At 36.5% G+C, this 17,950-nt stretch overlaps 1 protein-coding gene across 1 annotated transcript in view; it reads right to left on the reverse strand.

Moving 5' to 3' along the window:
* Window positions 1-17,402, reverse strand: part of LOC150077417 (vesicular glutamate transporter 1-like) — a 260,722-nt gene extending 243,320 nt beyond the window's left edge. The window contains exon 1 of the mRNA XM_090385981.1: window positions 17,141-17,402. Within this exon, the coding sequence (XP_090242107.1) occupies window positions 17,141-17,181 (41 nt within the window). The 5' untranslated portion in view covers window positions 17,182-17,402. The remainder of the gene's footprint in view (window positions 1-17,140) is intronic.
* Between the last annotated feature and the right edge of the window lie 548 nt (window positions 17,403-17,950).

Raw genomic sequence — 17,950 nt, forward strand, 5'->3', positions numbered from 1 at the left:
TGCCAAATGGGATGAGATAGAATAATTTTAATTTTTGCACATAATTGCACAGCAAGATTTGGAGAAGGGATTAATTTTTCTCAATATTAGGTTGGGGACTGGAGATATTCTGAAGGCTCCCACATATCCTAAGAGCAATATCATGAAGGTATTAAAACGTAATAAAGACCTTTTCCTTGAAGAGGTCATAGATTAGTGATCTATGATCTAAGTGGGACGGAATTACGGTTGTATAGAGATATGAGATAATAGCTCATAGCGGAGGCGGCTGTTAGGATATTCAATTTTTTTAGACTAACTGTCCAAAAGGTACACTGAGTAACAAAGTTATCTTTAATATCTAAATATAAGTTCAATGTTGTTGTTGTTTGGTTTTTAGGAGCATTAGCAACTAAGGCCATATTGCTCCGGGTATATGTGGTGGTCATTTCCTGACCTTTTCGCATCCTCGGTATTTGGTGGTCACGGGTTTGAACCCCGGTCTAATCAAGAAGCGTGCTACGCACTGCTGCTCCTGCCCACTGAGGCATAAGTCCAATAAACGAACGTTGTTAGTAAAAGGAATCAGGCTGCTTTTTAAATATAATTCTGGATCTGGTGTAGTTTGTATTTTTTTTTAAACAGAAGTGGATTACAGTAGATCTCTTTTCTGCCAAGGAATAGCCAATCGGTAGAGCAAGGTTCTATTTTGGCCATAGAAAGCTGAAGCTGCCTTTCAATGGTATCCATAGTTTGTGAATGACAAGAGATAATGAAGTCGTTAGGAAACATGTTTGAATTAACCATATTTTAAACTTCCTGTGTCATTTTGCAATTCTTCTGATAAATAATGATACACTGAGAATGAAACGTTCGACAGAGAGGAGCGCGTCTCCTCCTCTTGGTAAAATATTTTGGATAAATTGTTTAAATAACTAACCCGAAACGTTTTGTGACATAAGAAATTGTATAAATTGAGGTAATTGGCCTCTCAAACCAAAAGAATGAAGACCTTGAAACATACCACATTGTCAGGTGGGATCGAAACAATGAAAGCATATCAGTTTACATTAGTACTGCAGTTTTATCTAAGTTTTACTTTAAGAGAAGCTAAAATTTTTCAGTTTAAACAATTTTCTCCAGCGAAATTACCATAAAAACGGATGAAAAGCGTTCAAATGTTAAATATGATGATCTCAGCTGACCTCTTTCTACTGCGTTGTATTGAAATGAGTATTAAAATTGACGTACAAAAAAGTATTGAGACTTTATTTTACTGTCGAATTTCTCAGCTCACTTTAAAATATTCCTGTCGATTTATTTGTCGTGAAAGTAGGAAGAATTGGAATAATAACGGAAGAGGTTATAAGTATATAAGTAGAATGGTTTTAAAGGAGTTACTGATTTTTGAACATCACAGGCAATGACGTGAATCAATGTGGTGAATAAACCATAAAATGTTCATTTTTAAAAACCTGATTTCTTTTATGCTTAAGAACGTTTGGCTGAATTTGGCTTCATTAGCTTCAAGCAAACTAGTTTTTGCACTTCCCGAATTAAAGCAAATATGCAAAAAAAAAAAAAAATTCATAATAATAAGTTAAAATAAAGAAAAAATTATAAAAAGTGACTTTTGCAAATTTTTCGCTTAGTTTTTTTTAATAAACCAAGGTATCCGAAGGCGTTAATTCTTTTCGACACAAATGAATGACATTTACTTCTTACAAACGTTTCATAGACAGAACAAGAAAAAAAAATACTTGTTATTCTATTAAGATAGTCTAAACAGCTGACACGGATCACTCGTAATGTGGGGGCTATCGCAACCAGTTGTCTCGATATTGCACTACTAATAACGCCTAGAGTTTAATGCATTACCTCTCTGAATTAGAAATAATTTTTAGTCATTATCGATCAAACAGACGCAAAACAGCGAATATTTCTGAATGAAACAGAATATACTTCTGCTTTATACACTACCAGAATGCGAACTAATTTTAGCTAAAACTCTGTATGAAGCTTCGAACTGGGCATACCGCATTAACTGCTACAAACCCAATTCCAAGCAATTACATCACCCCAACCACCTGTTATCTCCACCATTGTGACAAGTGTCTTATTGTGACATAGATATGATTCGCTGCTGTCGTAGCATAAGGTGCAGGCAAGCATCCTGTCTCTAGACTGTTAACCTTTCTCTCTTTCCCCGAGTGTGCCAGCCCAGTTCGCTGTTCACCAGATCATAATCGATCTTCGATTAACCGCAAGCAGTTCCGACAGCTGGCCGACATAAGTGATCGATAGGCACCTGTTGTCCTTCCTTCTCGCTTGGAGGATATTATTTAGAAAGAGGGGGATACTAGCTGGAATTAGTCACTCGTTCAGACAAGCATAAAGGTAAAAGCAGTTAAATTATAGACGCCACTTATCAGAAAACATGAAATAACTCTTCGACTAGGCCAGAGTCAGCTTGGTTGTAGTGACGATCGAAGAGTAGCGCCCTAAATATGGATTAGTTTCAACATTTGTTTACCTCAATTATCGCTTCCATGAACAAATCCAGAATTATTATAAAAATAAAGTTCTCAGTGTTCGACAGATTTACTTCGATTTATCCGGGGCTTTTATGCATTTGCAGCTATCTCCAGTACCAACTCACATCACTTAGTGGATAATGATGCTCATAAAAAAAAAATGATAGAATTAAATCGAATATCAAGCGTGTTTAAATCGACTCTGAAATACAGATATTGTATGCGCAGAACAGGAATGGAAACCGGTTGAAACAAATTCAGTTATTTTAAGCTAGTGGCAATTTAGATGTTATAATTAACTGATACTCATTCGCGTGTATAGGAGGGTTATTAGATGTTAAAATTAATAAGACGTTGCGGAAATAAATACATTAACATACTCTGGATGAACTGAATTTACACTCTCTTAGTAAAGCGAAATTCTTAACAGCTGAGCGACTGTAGTGAGATGTGATGTACAGCGTGGCACGCGAGCAGGAGACGTTCGAAAATGGAGGAACAGCTATGGCTGCGTTAAGAAACGAAAAATGTGTATTTCGCCCTCCAAAATGAGTTAGCTATCAAATGTGGATACGTGTAGAATTACTACTCAGTTTATAGGTTAAATGTGCAGTTCAAAAATGGAGGACCATTCGCTGTGATATTGTATCAATGAAAATCGTTCATGTTTACAATGGATACTTCTTGCGTTAGTAGCTGGAAGTTCACAACTGACATCTTACGAGAGGATATAGTTGAATCTCTGACAATTACTTGTATATACGTTGAGGATCACGTTATAATTGCAACGAAAGTCTTGACAGCAGTTGCTCAGCACTGGCACTTAAATGGACAGTCTTCCACGACAGATTTGAATAGTTGAATGGTGGATCAACGCTTGTCTTCAAAAGCAACTAGTGACGAAGTATCTTACTGGTTAAACAAGGATTTAGAGGTAAGACGAATTTTTTTGCATTCACACAGAAATAAAGATAAACACGATCAGTTCAGCATAGACAGACTAACATTAAAAATCTGATCAAAGGAAACAATATTTGGCTGGAGTTGTATCACTTAGTACGTCAATTTTGACACTACTCAATAGCCATTATCCATTATGGAATAGATGTTATTGTTTATTAAGCCAAGAGAATTTTTTTCTGAGCGTAGCTTACAAGAATGATATCTCAACCCCAGGTACCATCAGCAGATTGGGCTATGGCTTCAGTTAGTGTTAGTAACAAGAAATCAGTAGCTTGATCTTAAAAGGGTTATCAGCTTAATTTTTTATGACAAGAAAGTGCAGTCAAGTCGGGTTTCTATTGAACCTCTGGCACGCGATACGAAATTGAATCTCAGATCTTTCCAAACGGGTATCGGAACCGTATCCACAGTAACCCTTATACGCGTACAACCAATCCACTATTCATAGAATACGCATAGTATTAGATATTACAGACGTTATTTGAAGTACCAACATTAATCTGTCATAATATTTAACTATTGTGTTAACTAATAATAATTAGAAAAGTTTTTTTTTGTCCAACGTTAAAGTTATCGTTTACTGCATGAAACTGTTTACATACTAAAACATTGTAAATGAGAAGTACAATTTATTACAGTAAACCTATTTTAAAATGTGGTGTATCCAGAATTCATGACCTTCCAAAAAGAATTTAATTTATAAAATAGCTGGCATTCCCTGGTATCATTAATTGACGCTGCACACATTAATATATCTCTGCAGTGATTCAATTTTGGGGGGCTTTCTTATCCAATAAGAAAAGTTGCTAGAAGTAAACTAATTTTTATTAGAATAAAAGTAAGTTCACTTCTAGCATCCAATAAAAATCGCACGAAAACAAGTCCACCAGGGTATTCTAAACTATAAAACAGCCGGAGGAAAAACCACAAAAGTTTCGGAGTTTAGCAGATGCCTCTGTGGTAATACGATTTTCAGCGATGGAGAGTGGGTAATTCATTTTATGCAAAAACAGGAGATAGTTTATTACATTAATTTCATCCGCAAGCACAAAATATCTTCAACAACTGAAACAGAGTTTAAATTAAGCTGTTACGATATTAAGGATGTATGCGATACATACATTGGTATAATTTATTTTCCGCTTGGCAATTCATCACATGGGGGAAGGGAAAATGTTATTACGAAGAAGATAAATGTTACTCTTCTCTCTCTCTCTCTGAATATGCAAATGAAATATCTTAATTGTATTGTGTAAGATAACAAATGGCAGGATAACAAAAACGATGGAAAAAAATTGAAGCTCCCAGTAGGAGAGAATAAGATGTAACTGACAATGGTTCTACCAAGAGAACGTGCTCGTCCATAACGTACAGCACCGCTGGGAACGATAATAAACGTTGCCTAAAGTATGACGCTACGCTCTGAATAAATTTTAGGCTCACCGTCATTGGATATTGTCTTAATATACAAGACGGGAGCTTGTTTACTGTGGAGGTCCCCTTTCTATCCTAACTCAACTGAGATATTTTTAAAGATAAACTTGTTTTCTAACTCTTTTAGTAATAACAATATTCTCATCTGCATTTCTGCATATTTTATCTGTTTATTGCGATATAATTTTCTTTGTGCTATAGTTGCCATCGAATCCAGCCAGACTTAATCTGCTTATATCGCTCTATCCAATTATGCTCCTTGTTCCTCCTCTTCAAGCTTCTGTATAACACTGCATGCAAACACTGTCCGCTAATTAACAAGGAAGCTAACAACTTTAGCTTCTTCGGAAAACTCCAGTTTAGGTGATTCACAATTAAGAGCAGGTAACCCCTAACATGCTGTATAATCTATGTAGAGTAAGATGCGTTTCTCTTACCATTTTTACCTATCTTCCCTAAATATGCCTTCTCTGAACAGAAGGTCCTTGACATCTCGGAGTTTAATTATTTAGATTACGATGAAGATGATTAATCTACGTGCCTCCAATGAGTACTGAGAAGTTTACCGTAATGAAACTTTAATCAGATTACCCACGCGATGTTTCTAACTCCTTGTTATGGGTTTGTCTTCAGACACCAAAGGTCTTACAATAATCGCGAAGTACAACAATAAGTTTCACAGTAAAACAGTCTCAAGAGTAATTTACATTTGTATATTCTTAACTAAAAAGTTAATATTTAATGGAGTCATCATAACAAAACAATATGAACTGTTGTTACTGGTAACCAAGTAATTCAAATCTTTATTAAACAAGACATTAATTCAACCCTTAAAAAGTAATTAAATTACCGTGGAGTTTCTAATGGCAATTTAAGAAAATAGATAAGGCAACTCAGACCTTAATTAGTCTGTCATAAAAATTAGTTTGAATTTTTTGATGGATTTAAAAAGGGTGCCCAGTTCAGAGTTAAAAACCATAACACATTTACTTCAGTATTTACTCTGCTGGGTAATGAACTTGTCGGAAGATTCATCATTTCTCATTTTTATTATCAAAAGTAAACCGTTCATTTTAAACTACGTTTCAAAGAATAAGAGTGAACTATTAGTATTTTAGGATACCATTTTTTAGTTATTAAACTGAATATTAATATGATTGATGGGCTCAATGCATGGTTCTAATTTCTACCACGCCGAAGTTCTTTTAAGTGAATGTGAAGAAGATTTTTCAATGGGCTATGAAGGCCGGCAGGAGAGTTAACCCAATAGAAAAGATCTTCGCCCTCAATTGAGAAATTTGGAATACACTTCTAGCCAATGTTTTTGCTTGAGACAGCTATTCAAAACACGAAGATTCCTTGCATGGTGTCTTCAAATTGATTGTATTATAAGGCCGATTACCTGTTAGAGGAAAAGAAACCCTAGGCAAACCCCCACACTTCCATTTGAGATACCATCAAATTCCGGACTAGTTTGAAAAGGCAATTATTAACGAGATTCAAAACCTGGACATTCTCGCTCGGATGATTTTCTATCTTTAGCTTGGATAAATCTTGTTGTAATCGATGAAACTAAATATCGCCCCTAACCTCGTCAGCTTAGTTACAGATTGCCCCTAAAATCAGATTAATCAATGCAAAGAAGTAGACAATTTTATCTGGAGGAGGAGGCGTCGAGACAACTTATTGTGTTTTGCAGAGTCTGGCTGATTTCGTTTCACTACTTTTACTAAGCTCACTCTGTAAGTGTTGAATACTTGCAAACAATATATTTCTTTAAGAATGTTTGTGCAAAAAAAAAAAAAAAAGAATTTTTTCCCTTATTTTAAAAGTAAAAAATTTCACTTCCACTCATTGATGCTGTTGTTAAGAATTTCAGTTCATTCAAGAATGACTGTGCATCCAATGGAGAATGCAATGAGTCGTGATTTCCCCCGTCTCCCATATTTGCTATAAATCAAACAAAGAAAACACGAACAGTAAAGCAATTATTCTTTTGACATTTTCTGTTTTCGTGTTGCGAAAAAAGTTGTTTTAAACAAGAACCGGGATCTGAAAATCGTTTGCATTTTTATGAGAATTTTACTTCTTTCCATTCGTTGTTTTGGAAAATGTTCAACGAAAGATTTGGCCACATGCGGCACACACAAAGAGAGAGAGAGAGAGAGAGAGAGAGAGAGAAGAGTGTAGATGTGTGATAGTCGCCTTCTCGTGAAAACACGAATGCCATTCATATGGCCTAAGACGGATCAAACTAAGCGACATACAAAGGAAAAAAAAAATTCTACATTGGGTTGTTAGGAGGCCGAGCGAAGTCCGTGCGAATTATATTGCCAAAGAACGATGCATTCCCTTTATACCGCTCAAGAACAAATAGATAATACTATCAGTCGCTTATTTTTGTGACAATTCGTAGGAGAAAAACACTCGACAGAGAAAAAAAAAAAAACTAGTGAGATTGCTTCTGACCTCACCTAGAAGGACGAAATTATAAAGAGGCTAAGATTTGTTAATTTTAACTTGGAAACGGTGAGGAAGAGTCAAATTACATTTATCAGATAGATAATCTCATTAAACTGAAATTGATAATTACTTCTGGGATTTATTCAAGCTTCCCACCAGTCTGGTATCAATATCTAGAAATAACAGGATCAAATGTGAAAATGAATATACGACTTCTCTGAGCAAGGAGAAATCCGACTACTCAGATTAATCTCTACTGTACTTTAATGTTGGACATTATTCGAATAGAAATTATTCCTTAATTATTAATTGATTATTCAGGTAATTGTTATTCGTTGGAGAGGACATTATTCGTTATCCATTATTAAAATAATGAGTCTAGAATAAATTATTACACATTTTCTATAGCCAACTCTCTTAATACCAGTAGTACGTATCACATGTCTGAGTGAATTGTTTCTTCTTGTATTATAGAGAGAGCCGAATATAGCATGCCATTTTTAATGTTTTATTTTCCTTTTAATCTACAAGAGGCACGCACAGTAAACAATTATTTTGAATAACACTAGAGATTAAACTGTATTCATAATGTAAGGATAAAAATTATTTGAATAACAAATAATGGAATAATTTATTCTTCTTAACAAAAGTTTCCTTTGAATAACAGAATTATTTTTATTCTTCTTGGTTAATCTGATTAAAATATGCCTAACGTTGATTGTAAACATTGATTTAATATACAGCCAACCTTGGTATCAGAAGCTGGAGGTTAGGTTAGCGATAGAGAGTAGGTTTTGCATCTGTATTACTAAAAGGTGAGCAGAATGATTATTGACGTTCTAAAGTTTGTTATGAAGAACGAATTCTTCGGCAGATTCTAAACAGAATAAAACGGATAAAATTCTCCAGATAACCTTTGAATTAAAGCCGTGTCTGAACATGGCCAAGTATAGAGTTGTTTTGATTATTATCAAACTATTTATATACTAAATAAAAATAAAATAGGAAGAGCCGAAACTCAAATGCAATATTACAACACAGTCATCCTCTTCACACGACGTATGTGGGATGGAAGTTTACAAATACAGAAAAAAAAACCCACCAAGAATCAGTAGAAGAACTCTTTATTGTATACGAAAGGCACATTGCTGTGTACTGTTTGATTACACAACACGATAATTCAGTGAAATTTGCCGAGAATGAATAATACATGGTTTAATTTATTACGAACTTATTTTTTTTTTAAATTTAAAAATTACAATTATGTGCAGTACCAATTAACTTTCCAACAGGCGTATAAATTGAACTCAGAACCGGGGATTCTCTCAAAAGAGCATTTTTTAATCAATAAGAAATGACTGCCTTATACAATTTTATTGGATTTAACATTAAAGGCGTGGACGCAGATTTCGCAATGAGTACGAAACAATAGGAAAAAAAGGTGTTTTCGATCATGATGGAAATGAAAAGAAAATGTCTTCTTACACAGGTAGTATTTTATTTCAAACGGGTATTCTTACATATAATTACAGGTGATCATCTCGACGTGTACGGCAAGAGTTTCTTCAAAATAATGAGTATCTGAGAAGAGTAACATCAGCTAAAATTGGTCGCCGAATCGCTGAAAATCGTATAAACCGAAAATTAACAGAAATGAATAAAATGCTTTTTAAAAAGTCTTATTGGAGTGTGGTTTCAATACTGAATTCTCGAATAATATTTGCAAGATTAAGGTAAACGCGGGAGGATGAGTCCTTTTTTAAAGGAATTAAATATATAATAAAAAAATAGACTAAAAATTTATTCACTCGCAGAACATATGCTTTTATTTCTAATGTTTACCTTCCACATTAGTTTCTGACACTTTTCATAAATGGCTCCGCCATTTATGAAATATAAATCTCCACGAAACATAAATGGCTCCAGGAAGCCATTTATGTTTCGTGGAGCCATTTTTTAATATTTAATTCATTTGATCCAATTTTCTTACTTTTCAGTAAGAAAATAATTCCCAACCCTCTTCACAGTTGTTGCTGTCAGTTTATTTTGATATCTAAATTATTGTTACATTCTTTGTGTAAATAAATTTACATTTATATCTGTTGCATCTTTCTTTTTTATCCCTTTAAATTTTCTTTTTTTTTTGTTGATTTTCCTGTTATGATTGACCAGAAACTTCCCTTTCTTTAATATTTTCTGTTGATGTCAAGATATCTGCTAACTTGTTCCTTCTGTTGTTGGAAGAAATTGGAATCTTTTGGAAAGGCGAAAAATAGTTGCACTTTTGAAGAGGAACGTATAGAATTCTTCATTGAAAAATCTGGCAATGCAACCGAATTTGATTGGAGAGAAGAATTTGTAGCATCAAGGGTAGTGGAATTAATTAGAATGTAACTCTGACGAAACGGTAACAACTGATGTTGCATCTGCAGGCAGCGTGCCCTCCGGTCTTTTCTGCGAGTGAAAAAGAAAGTGGTGGGACATGGCATAAGGATGAAATTAATAGATTTTTGTCGCTTCAAATCCAAACTGCGACTCTATGGATGCAATTTTCTTTTTGCAAACTTTCCTTAAAAGGCATCTTGTAGTTTTCTTATCTTTATAATCTTGCAACCACGCATATGCTTATAGATAAAATTCGAAAGGTCTGGAAAAAAAAAAACTTCGATCTAACCTTTGAAGTGTGTGTGTGTGTGTGTGTGTGGAATGGCTTGGAAAGCAAAGAATTATTGCATCATTTTTATCTGTTATTTCAATAATGTCGAATGCACCGCAGTGAGCTCCTTCGACATCTATAATAGGTATAGGCGGGTTTTCCAAATTTCAATAGTATTAATTTCATTAAAGAAAATGATTTATATGTAGAATCTCTTCTAGAACTGTAGGAAAGACTGTACACCACAAATTTATCAAATTCCTCTCGCATTAATCTAAAACTTCCTTATTCACTTACTATAAATATGAAATAGTCTGAAACTAAATTATTTAGCCAGGCCTTATAGAAATCGATCTATAGCAGATAAAAATTGAAACTAAAAAATGTATTGTCTGTCAAGCTAATAGAGAGAGAATTACTGCCATAGATAAATTTCCTAAGTGAATTCATTCTTGTTCATTTTATATGCATGAAATCTTTAATCATGAAAAATTAAAAGCGAAATCCCTTCTTAAAAAGGTACTTTAATCAAAAGCAGTTTTTTTTATTAAGTTATGTACGATCTTTCCGAATGTTGTTTCTGACCTTTTCATGACATTTAACCTTAGTAAAGAGAACAGTAGGGATTAATAGGCATTCTTCTAGCTTATAAATTTTGTATTCTTTCAAGTATAGCTCTTATGTAAGCCTAGTCTTTATTGGCTTCATTTCTGGGCATTCAGCTTCAAAACCTTTACTTAATCATAAAATTCCTGGATAGCAGCTGTTCGATAAATTAATCTCCAGTTTCATTAATAATTCATTTACAGCTGTTTATAAAAAAAGGTTCTCTGCAAACAGTTGTGTTCTGAGAGAAAGAAATCCCATTTCAAAGAAATTCTACCTCGAGGATTAGGCACATCTGCTCTGCTCTGTGACAATAGGGTTCGGATTTTATTCTTTGAGTGGACGTCAAGATCGATGATGAACCAAAAATGTGAAATGAAAACAAAGAATTCCGTTCCCAGAATAATTTATTAGCAACGTTGCAGGTGAATCATTAGGATTTGGTTCCAAGAATATCTCAGAAGGTTAATTCTACCTTAGCAGAAAGAAAGCGTCGTGCACTAAGTCTGTTTCATAGTCGGAGCAGAAGATGCCACAAGCGAATTTGGTTGAATTTATCTGCGCATCTCATCCAACCATCCTATTTTATTCTGTTTTTCTTCGAGATGTTTGAGCCATTCTTTCCTTAAAGAAAGAGAATAACAGTGATTAGCAAAATACTTCAGTCATTACTTGGGAAGGCCTGTAAGCGTACTGAGCGTAACAAAAGCTGCATCTAACGATAGAAAATAACTTCCTGAAAAATATTGTTTACTACGTGTTATTTTAAGCATTTAGCCCCTTTATAAGATTTTCTAATCAAGAGCTAATTTGCTAATCTAAGTAGAACTGCCGTTGCCGAGAAACAAAATACACCATGTTATTAAAATATCAGGTAACAACAAACAACAGCTCTCGGTATATTGAACGAATGATTAGGTGTGTGTTAGGCAACTGTCTCTACTGAGATGCGAGACTTCCAAAATAGTACACATTACTCTTGGAATTCATTTAAATAATAATATTCCAGTACTCCGATACATTTTCGTGAAAGCGAATAACTTGTATTACTTGTGTGTTTTGAGTATGGTTTTCATTAACAAAATGCTACCAGGAAGTTGAACAAAATACAGTGGCGGACAAAGAAACTGCATCACCTTAAAAAAAGTAACATTTGTAGTGAAACGTATAAGATATTGTTTGATTACAGTCATTTTGTTTGTCGGTATTTGTTTGTTTGTTTTGTTTTTTAGTTAGTTTTTGGCGCATCGGCTTCTGTGGCCATAGTGCACCTCCCAAGGTTTTTGCAGTACTCTGATCCAAGCCCGAGGCGGGATTCGAACCCGCGACCTTTGGGTTGCCAGGCAGGCACTTTACCCACCCGGCTAGCCTGGTCGGCTGTTTGTTTGTTATTTGATTTTTAGGAGCATTAGCAACTAAGGCCATATTGCTCCAAGGATATACGGTGGTCATTCCTTGACCTTTCTGCATCCTTCGTATTTGGTGGTCACGGGCTCGAACCCCGGTCTAATCAAGCAGCGTGTGCTACGCACTGCTGCTCCTGCCCATGGAGGCGCCTTGTTTGTCGGAAAGCAAAGGTATTGCGTCAGATAACTCTTCTATTGCATCAGACAGTAATTGCAAGGTATTGCATCAGCCGTTAGTATCCTGTTTTGCGGAGGTGTAAGCACGACTCCATATGTTCAGTTGACACCAATAAAAAAAATAATAATAAATAAAAGCTGTTGCTCTGTCCCAGGAAAGGCTTTTGCGCCTGCTATCGCTGATAAAATAAGTTGCCACCAGTCAACAGTATCCCGGGCGCTGAAATTAAAACGTGAAACCTGTGATGTGAAGAGAAGACCTGGATCAGGCTATAAGAAAGTGACTACGCCTTCCCAAGATCGATATTTGAAATGGCTATGCCTTCATAATCGCCATGCTAGTGCTTCTGATCTAAAACTGGACTGAGAGATGGCCTCTGGTGTTGAAAGAAGTGCACGAACTATCCAAAGACTGCTTTCAGAATGTGGTCTGCGTGCCTATCGGACCAAAAAGAAGCCTCTTTGTTGATCCAAGAAATGAGGAACCGAGACTTGCTTGGGCTAAAACGCATTTTTCATGGACAAAATAGCAATGTGACACAGTCATCTTTTTTTACGAATCGAAATTCAACCTCCATGTATGTATGTATTTGTGTAGGGCGGCACCTGGAACGTTAGTTCATCTCCGCCTCGTTTCACTTTTAAGATACAGGACTCTGCAAAAATGGCCAGAAATGAACTGGCTGTTTGGCTACCTGGAATCATCAGGTCAGAAACGCGCCACCACCACAGGGGCTACCAGCCGGCAGCAGCAGGCAAAGTACGAGCCAAGGACTCTAGCCAAAACTTGTAAAAAAAAAAAAAAAAAAAAAAACATTGTACAACTATACAAAAATTAAACACTGTACACAAGATTAACCTTAACAGATTGAGGTAAACACAGATGATGCTTTGAGGTTACAAAGTAAACAATGCAAGTAATCTCGTTAAATTTTGCAAATTAACATATAAAAAAAAAAAGGTAATATACAAGGTCAAAGAAAATAATTAAGGATAATAATCCTCCCCCCCCAAATAACCCTAGACCAGTACCATTTTAGATTAGACCAGTACCAATTCAACCTCCATGGCTCGGATGGAAGCGATATGTCAGAATACGAAAATTGGAGGCATACCATCTTGACTGCATAACAACGAATATAAAGTTCTACGCCGGTCATATGGTCTAGGGATGCATAACAAGCAAAGGTGTGGGGCGAATTAAGTTTATTAACGGAACGGTGAATGCAGATACCTACACTATCTTGGAGGAGTGCCCGAAACCCGTTATTAGGGATCACCACACAGATGTTCAAAACTGCATTTTTCAACAGGACTCACTCCTTGCCACAGCACAAAATTGGTAAGTTTTATGCTATTTAGATTTAATTATGAGTTGTCTTCTTGCCTCACAAGGCTTAAAACATACAATGTTTTCCCTCGTTTTTGTTCCTTAAGTTGCGGTCATATCTGAGAAACGCTAGCATTACAGTGTTGGACTGACCCGGCAACAGTGCAGATCTGGACAATATTGAAAATTGCTGGTACGTAATATCGTCTAAAATTGCTTAAACGAAGCCAGCAAGTAGGATTCGGCTTCAGGAGAGCACTGTAAGGGTGTGGTACCACGAGATTGGGCAACTATATATCCAGAAGTTGATTAATTCTATGCCAGATCGTTGGAAGGCTATAATTGCAGCTGGAGAAGGAAAAACAAAATATTGGGACTTATTTTGCTGATTTACAGTACATAATACTATTACGTTAACTTGTCATTTCAGTTTGTACACGTAAATGCAATAAAATGTATGTTTGGTTGTCATGATTTCTCATATTTCCATTAATTACTCATTTTACCCTTTGGGAAGATATTTATGGCGCGTATCTGTGGTATGGTTGTTTATTGGCGCATTAGCTGCTATGGCTATTGCACGCCTATTCGTAGGAATATCAGAAAACAATTAAGTATGAAGCCAGTTCAATTTCATTTCAGCTCTGAAACCTATTGATAAAAGATTACACACTTGAATTTGTTTCAAAAAGCAGAAAAGTTCATTAATATTTGCCTCCTCTCCAATGATATGATGTAATGTCAACGGTTCTCGAAGATTAGCCAGATTTTGAAGTATTAAAGTTCGATGTTGTTGACAGTGTGGACAGTCAAATCAAAATATGTTTAACTGTTAGATGTTCTAAGCAGTGTGGACATCGAGAAGGATCATCGCCCTTGAGTAGATGGTGTGTCAGATGGGTATGTCCTATTCTCAGCCGTGCGAGTACCACGTCTTCCAGCCGCACTGTCTGATTCTCGGAGTGCCAGAACTTTGGATCTTGTTTCAACTGGAAAAGTTTGTTATTTGTTTGGTTATGCCATAGCTCTGTCCACTGTGCATGGCATGCTGCTTGAATTAAGATATTATAATCAGGCGCTGGAATAGGCACTTAGGTCTAAGGTTGATGGATTTTTGGCAGATATATCAGCCACTTCATTTCTGTTATGTGTGAATGTGCTAGGATCCAGCAAAACTTCGTTGTTGACGATGATCAATTTGCAATAGCAAACTCCTAATTCTCATTAAAATATGGTGATTCTTTTGAGAGGGATTCTGCATTGCTCTAATTGAGCGGAGAGAGTCAGTGTAAACTATATATTTTGCAGATGGGGGTAGAGTCAAATTTTCTAGAGCTAATTGTATTGCATATAGTTCTGCTAAAAAGTTACTGTACTCAGATGGAAGAGAAGCTGATATGACAGCAGAGGGAACACTTCTGCTGCTGCTGCTCCAACAGTTGAATGGCTAGCATGGAATTGTTGCACATTCCGTGTCGGTAGACGATTCTTTCCCCATTGAAGAAAATAAGTATCACACGTCAGTTGAGGAAAAGGGGTCCAAAGTGGATGAGAGTAATTCTTTATCTGTTGCGTATTGTGGAAAGGAACATTCCAAGAAGCCGTAGGCCAGCTGGTCGTATTTTACTTGGTTTATTTCTATAAAAAGGTATGGCTGAATAGGATGCGAAGAGCAAGTCTGTATTTTGGCTGCATATTTAAGTAACAGCATTTTTCTGCGGAGATGCAGAGGGGGCTCATGAGCTTCAATGTATAGACTGAGTTGTCCTGTATGCACCGATTGCAATCCGCAGTGCATTATGTTGAATGGGATCCAGCCAGCGCAGTAGATATTTATGGCAATTAGGTATATCACAGGTGGAGTCTTTTTATTGGATTTCATTCACTGTGATATATATCCCATCTAACAAATGCGAACATTTCTGCAACCTACAATGCAGCGCAAAACACATTATTTGCAAAATTCACCAGCAATGCAGTTTTTTGTCCGCCACTGTAATTACATACGAAAAAATATGCATTATATTCCAGAAAGACATGAATTTGGCTTGAAATAATTCTGCGTTCTAAAACACACTCAGTTTTAGAAGATGCATGGTTACCTCCATGGAGCTATCTTCGAACCCTTTCCCCAAAAAACCTTAGTTGTTGGTTTTTTTAATTGCGTCAAATAGATATGATTGCGCTATTGCACATTATGTACAAATACGTGTGTTCATTGCTGGAAAATACGGAATAACTCACGAGAAAAACCTACTCCCGAAAACCTTAGTAACTCAACTAGTGGTATAATTATATTCACATCGAAAAAAAAAGATTCCTTAATAAATTAAGAGTTATTCTAAACTTAAGGTTCGAAACCCAAAAATTCGGTCACCACCAGGCGGCTTCTTTTTGTTTATCAGATAACAAAACGAGAACAACGTTCCGAAACACGAATTTTCAGAAATTTCAGTATTTGCGCAAACTTTTCGATTCAGATTCCATATAAAATGGCATCATTAAGAGATAATGCAAAATATTCTGCCGTAATATTTGTAAATGTGAGCGTTACATTTTAATAATACAAGAATAAAAACATCAGTTGTCATATGGAACCGCCATAATGTCAATGTGCGCATTAACTTAATTTCTTAGTAGTATATTAAAAAAAACAACAGGCGCATCTCTATAGTAACCACCAGAGAGTGGTTTAAATGAACAGCGCGAAGCTACGTTTACCTGGCAAAATACACTAAGGTTACAATTGTGCCTGTTAGTGAAGTCTCCGCTCGTAGTATAGAGGAGAAACGATCAGAATCTACAGTCACGTGATCGCTGGAAGTGACCGCAGCCTTGTGTAGGTTAAATGTGCTGTAAAAACGCTTCGAAACAACCAACTGTTCTGCCAATGCCTGATTTGATGGATTAATTCTTTTAGGACTCGCAGCTGAGTTTCTCCGAGTTACATATTAATAGAAAAAATTAAATAGATTCTTCTGGAGCCCGGTTAAAAGAATTATTTTAAAAAATATAAAATTCTACAGTAAAAATCGCTTCATAAGTTGATGTTTTCAAATATGGATAGTATTTTTGTACTATGGTTCGTTGTAAGTGTAAAATTTAAAATATGAGCATTTTTCACAACTTTTTTTAAGTATTACGTTTCTACAGGTGAACGTATTACTTATTACATTTGTCTGATATTAAACGATTAAATAAAGGAACTCGTTGTTTCCGGAAAGAAAGGTTGAAGGCGTTTGTTCTTCTACCTCGCCGCAACTTCGGGATCTGAAAGAGATGCAATTTTGAGTATTAGCTGTCGCTGACATCCGTACGACTCGCACTGCATGCAGACCTCTCGCGCATAATATCAGCGTACATGGTACTACGTGGGTAAGGCAGAGTCACGCTCAGGTGTTTCTAAAGTAGCGTATACGGAAAGTAAACCAAACGGATGAACATTTCCGCCCTCACCTACTGCGCGACTGCTCTACGGAGTTTGACTGCGGAAAAAAATCGACTGACATTTCACATTAATTTTTATATCAACCTCATTACTAGCCGTAGAAAACGAAGCTCTTAACCCCAAACAGAGGAAGCTATTACCTACCTCACACCGTTTCTGGGAGAGTGTTCTCCGTCAAGTGACATAACGGCGGGTGTTTCTGGCGTTCCTTACGGATGCTGGATTCGTACGGCACCTCTTCAATCGGTCACGACTGCGGAGCCCATCGTAGTGCACGGCAGCGTCTGTACACTGGCGAACCAAAACCCCCCTATACAACCTTTTGACGAATGTCTACTCCCCCCGCGCGGACTCTACTGAATGACACGGGCAGGCCACATCGGTGGCGAGCGGCTGCACCTCCCCTACACCCAGTAGCGAACATGAGGTTATGTGCACACACATACACCTACTGCATGTGCCGCTCGTGGCAACAGAGGGCGCGCATCTTTCCGTGACTGACGCGTGCGGACGTAGGTTTGTTCTCACGTGAGACTGGCACACTCGGTTTTATCTACTCGTCCCTCCCAACCCTCCCCACCTCTCCCTCGTCGGTAAGCGCTGTTTCGAGGCAGACATATAATTAAGTCAGAAGATGCGTTTCTATTTCTTGCTACGGAATATAGAAGTGTAGCGGTGCAGTCGATACCTGTTAAATATTTACCAGAGCAGTTGAGTGTTTTTTTTTTTTTTTAAATCATGTTCTCCATGTCAAGTTGTATTTTATGAGCTTCCGCGGGAAGCAGGTTTGTGTGTAAGCCCCGGTCATTTATTACCATCGTATGTAATGTTTTATTTCGCCTTTTGTACACAATGAAAACGAGAGAGATTGATTTTCGGCGTTGCTCCGTCTCGAAATTTTGTTTTTCGAGCCAATTCGGAAGATCGAAGATTGGGTCATCCTTAACTCCATTG

This window comes from Mastigoproctus giganteus, chromosome 12 (assembly GCF_048544385.1).
Source record: "Mastigoproctus giganteus isolate SK-2022 chromosome 12, ASM4854438v1, whole genome shotgun sequence".
NCBI classification, from domain to species: Eukaryota; Metazoa; Arthropoda; class Arachnida; order Uropygi; family Thelyphonidae; genus Mastigoproctus; species Mastigoproctus giganteus.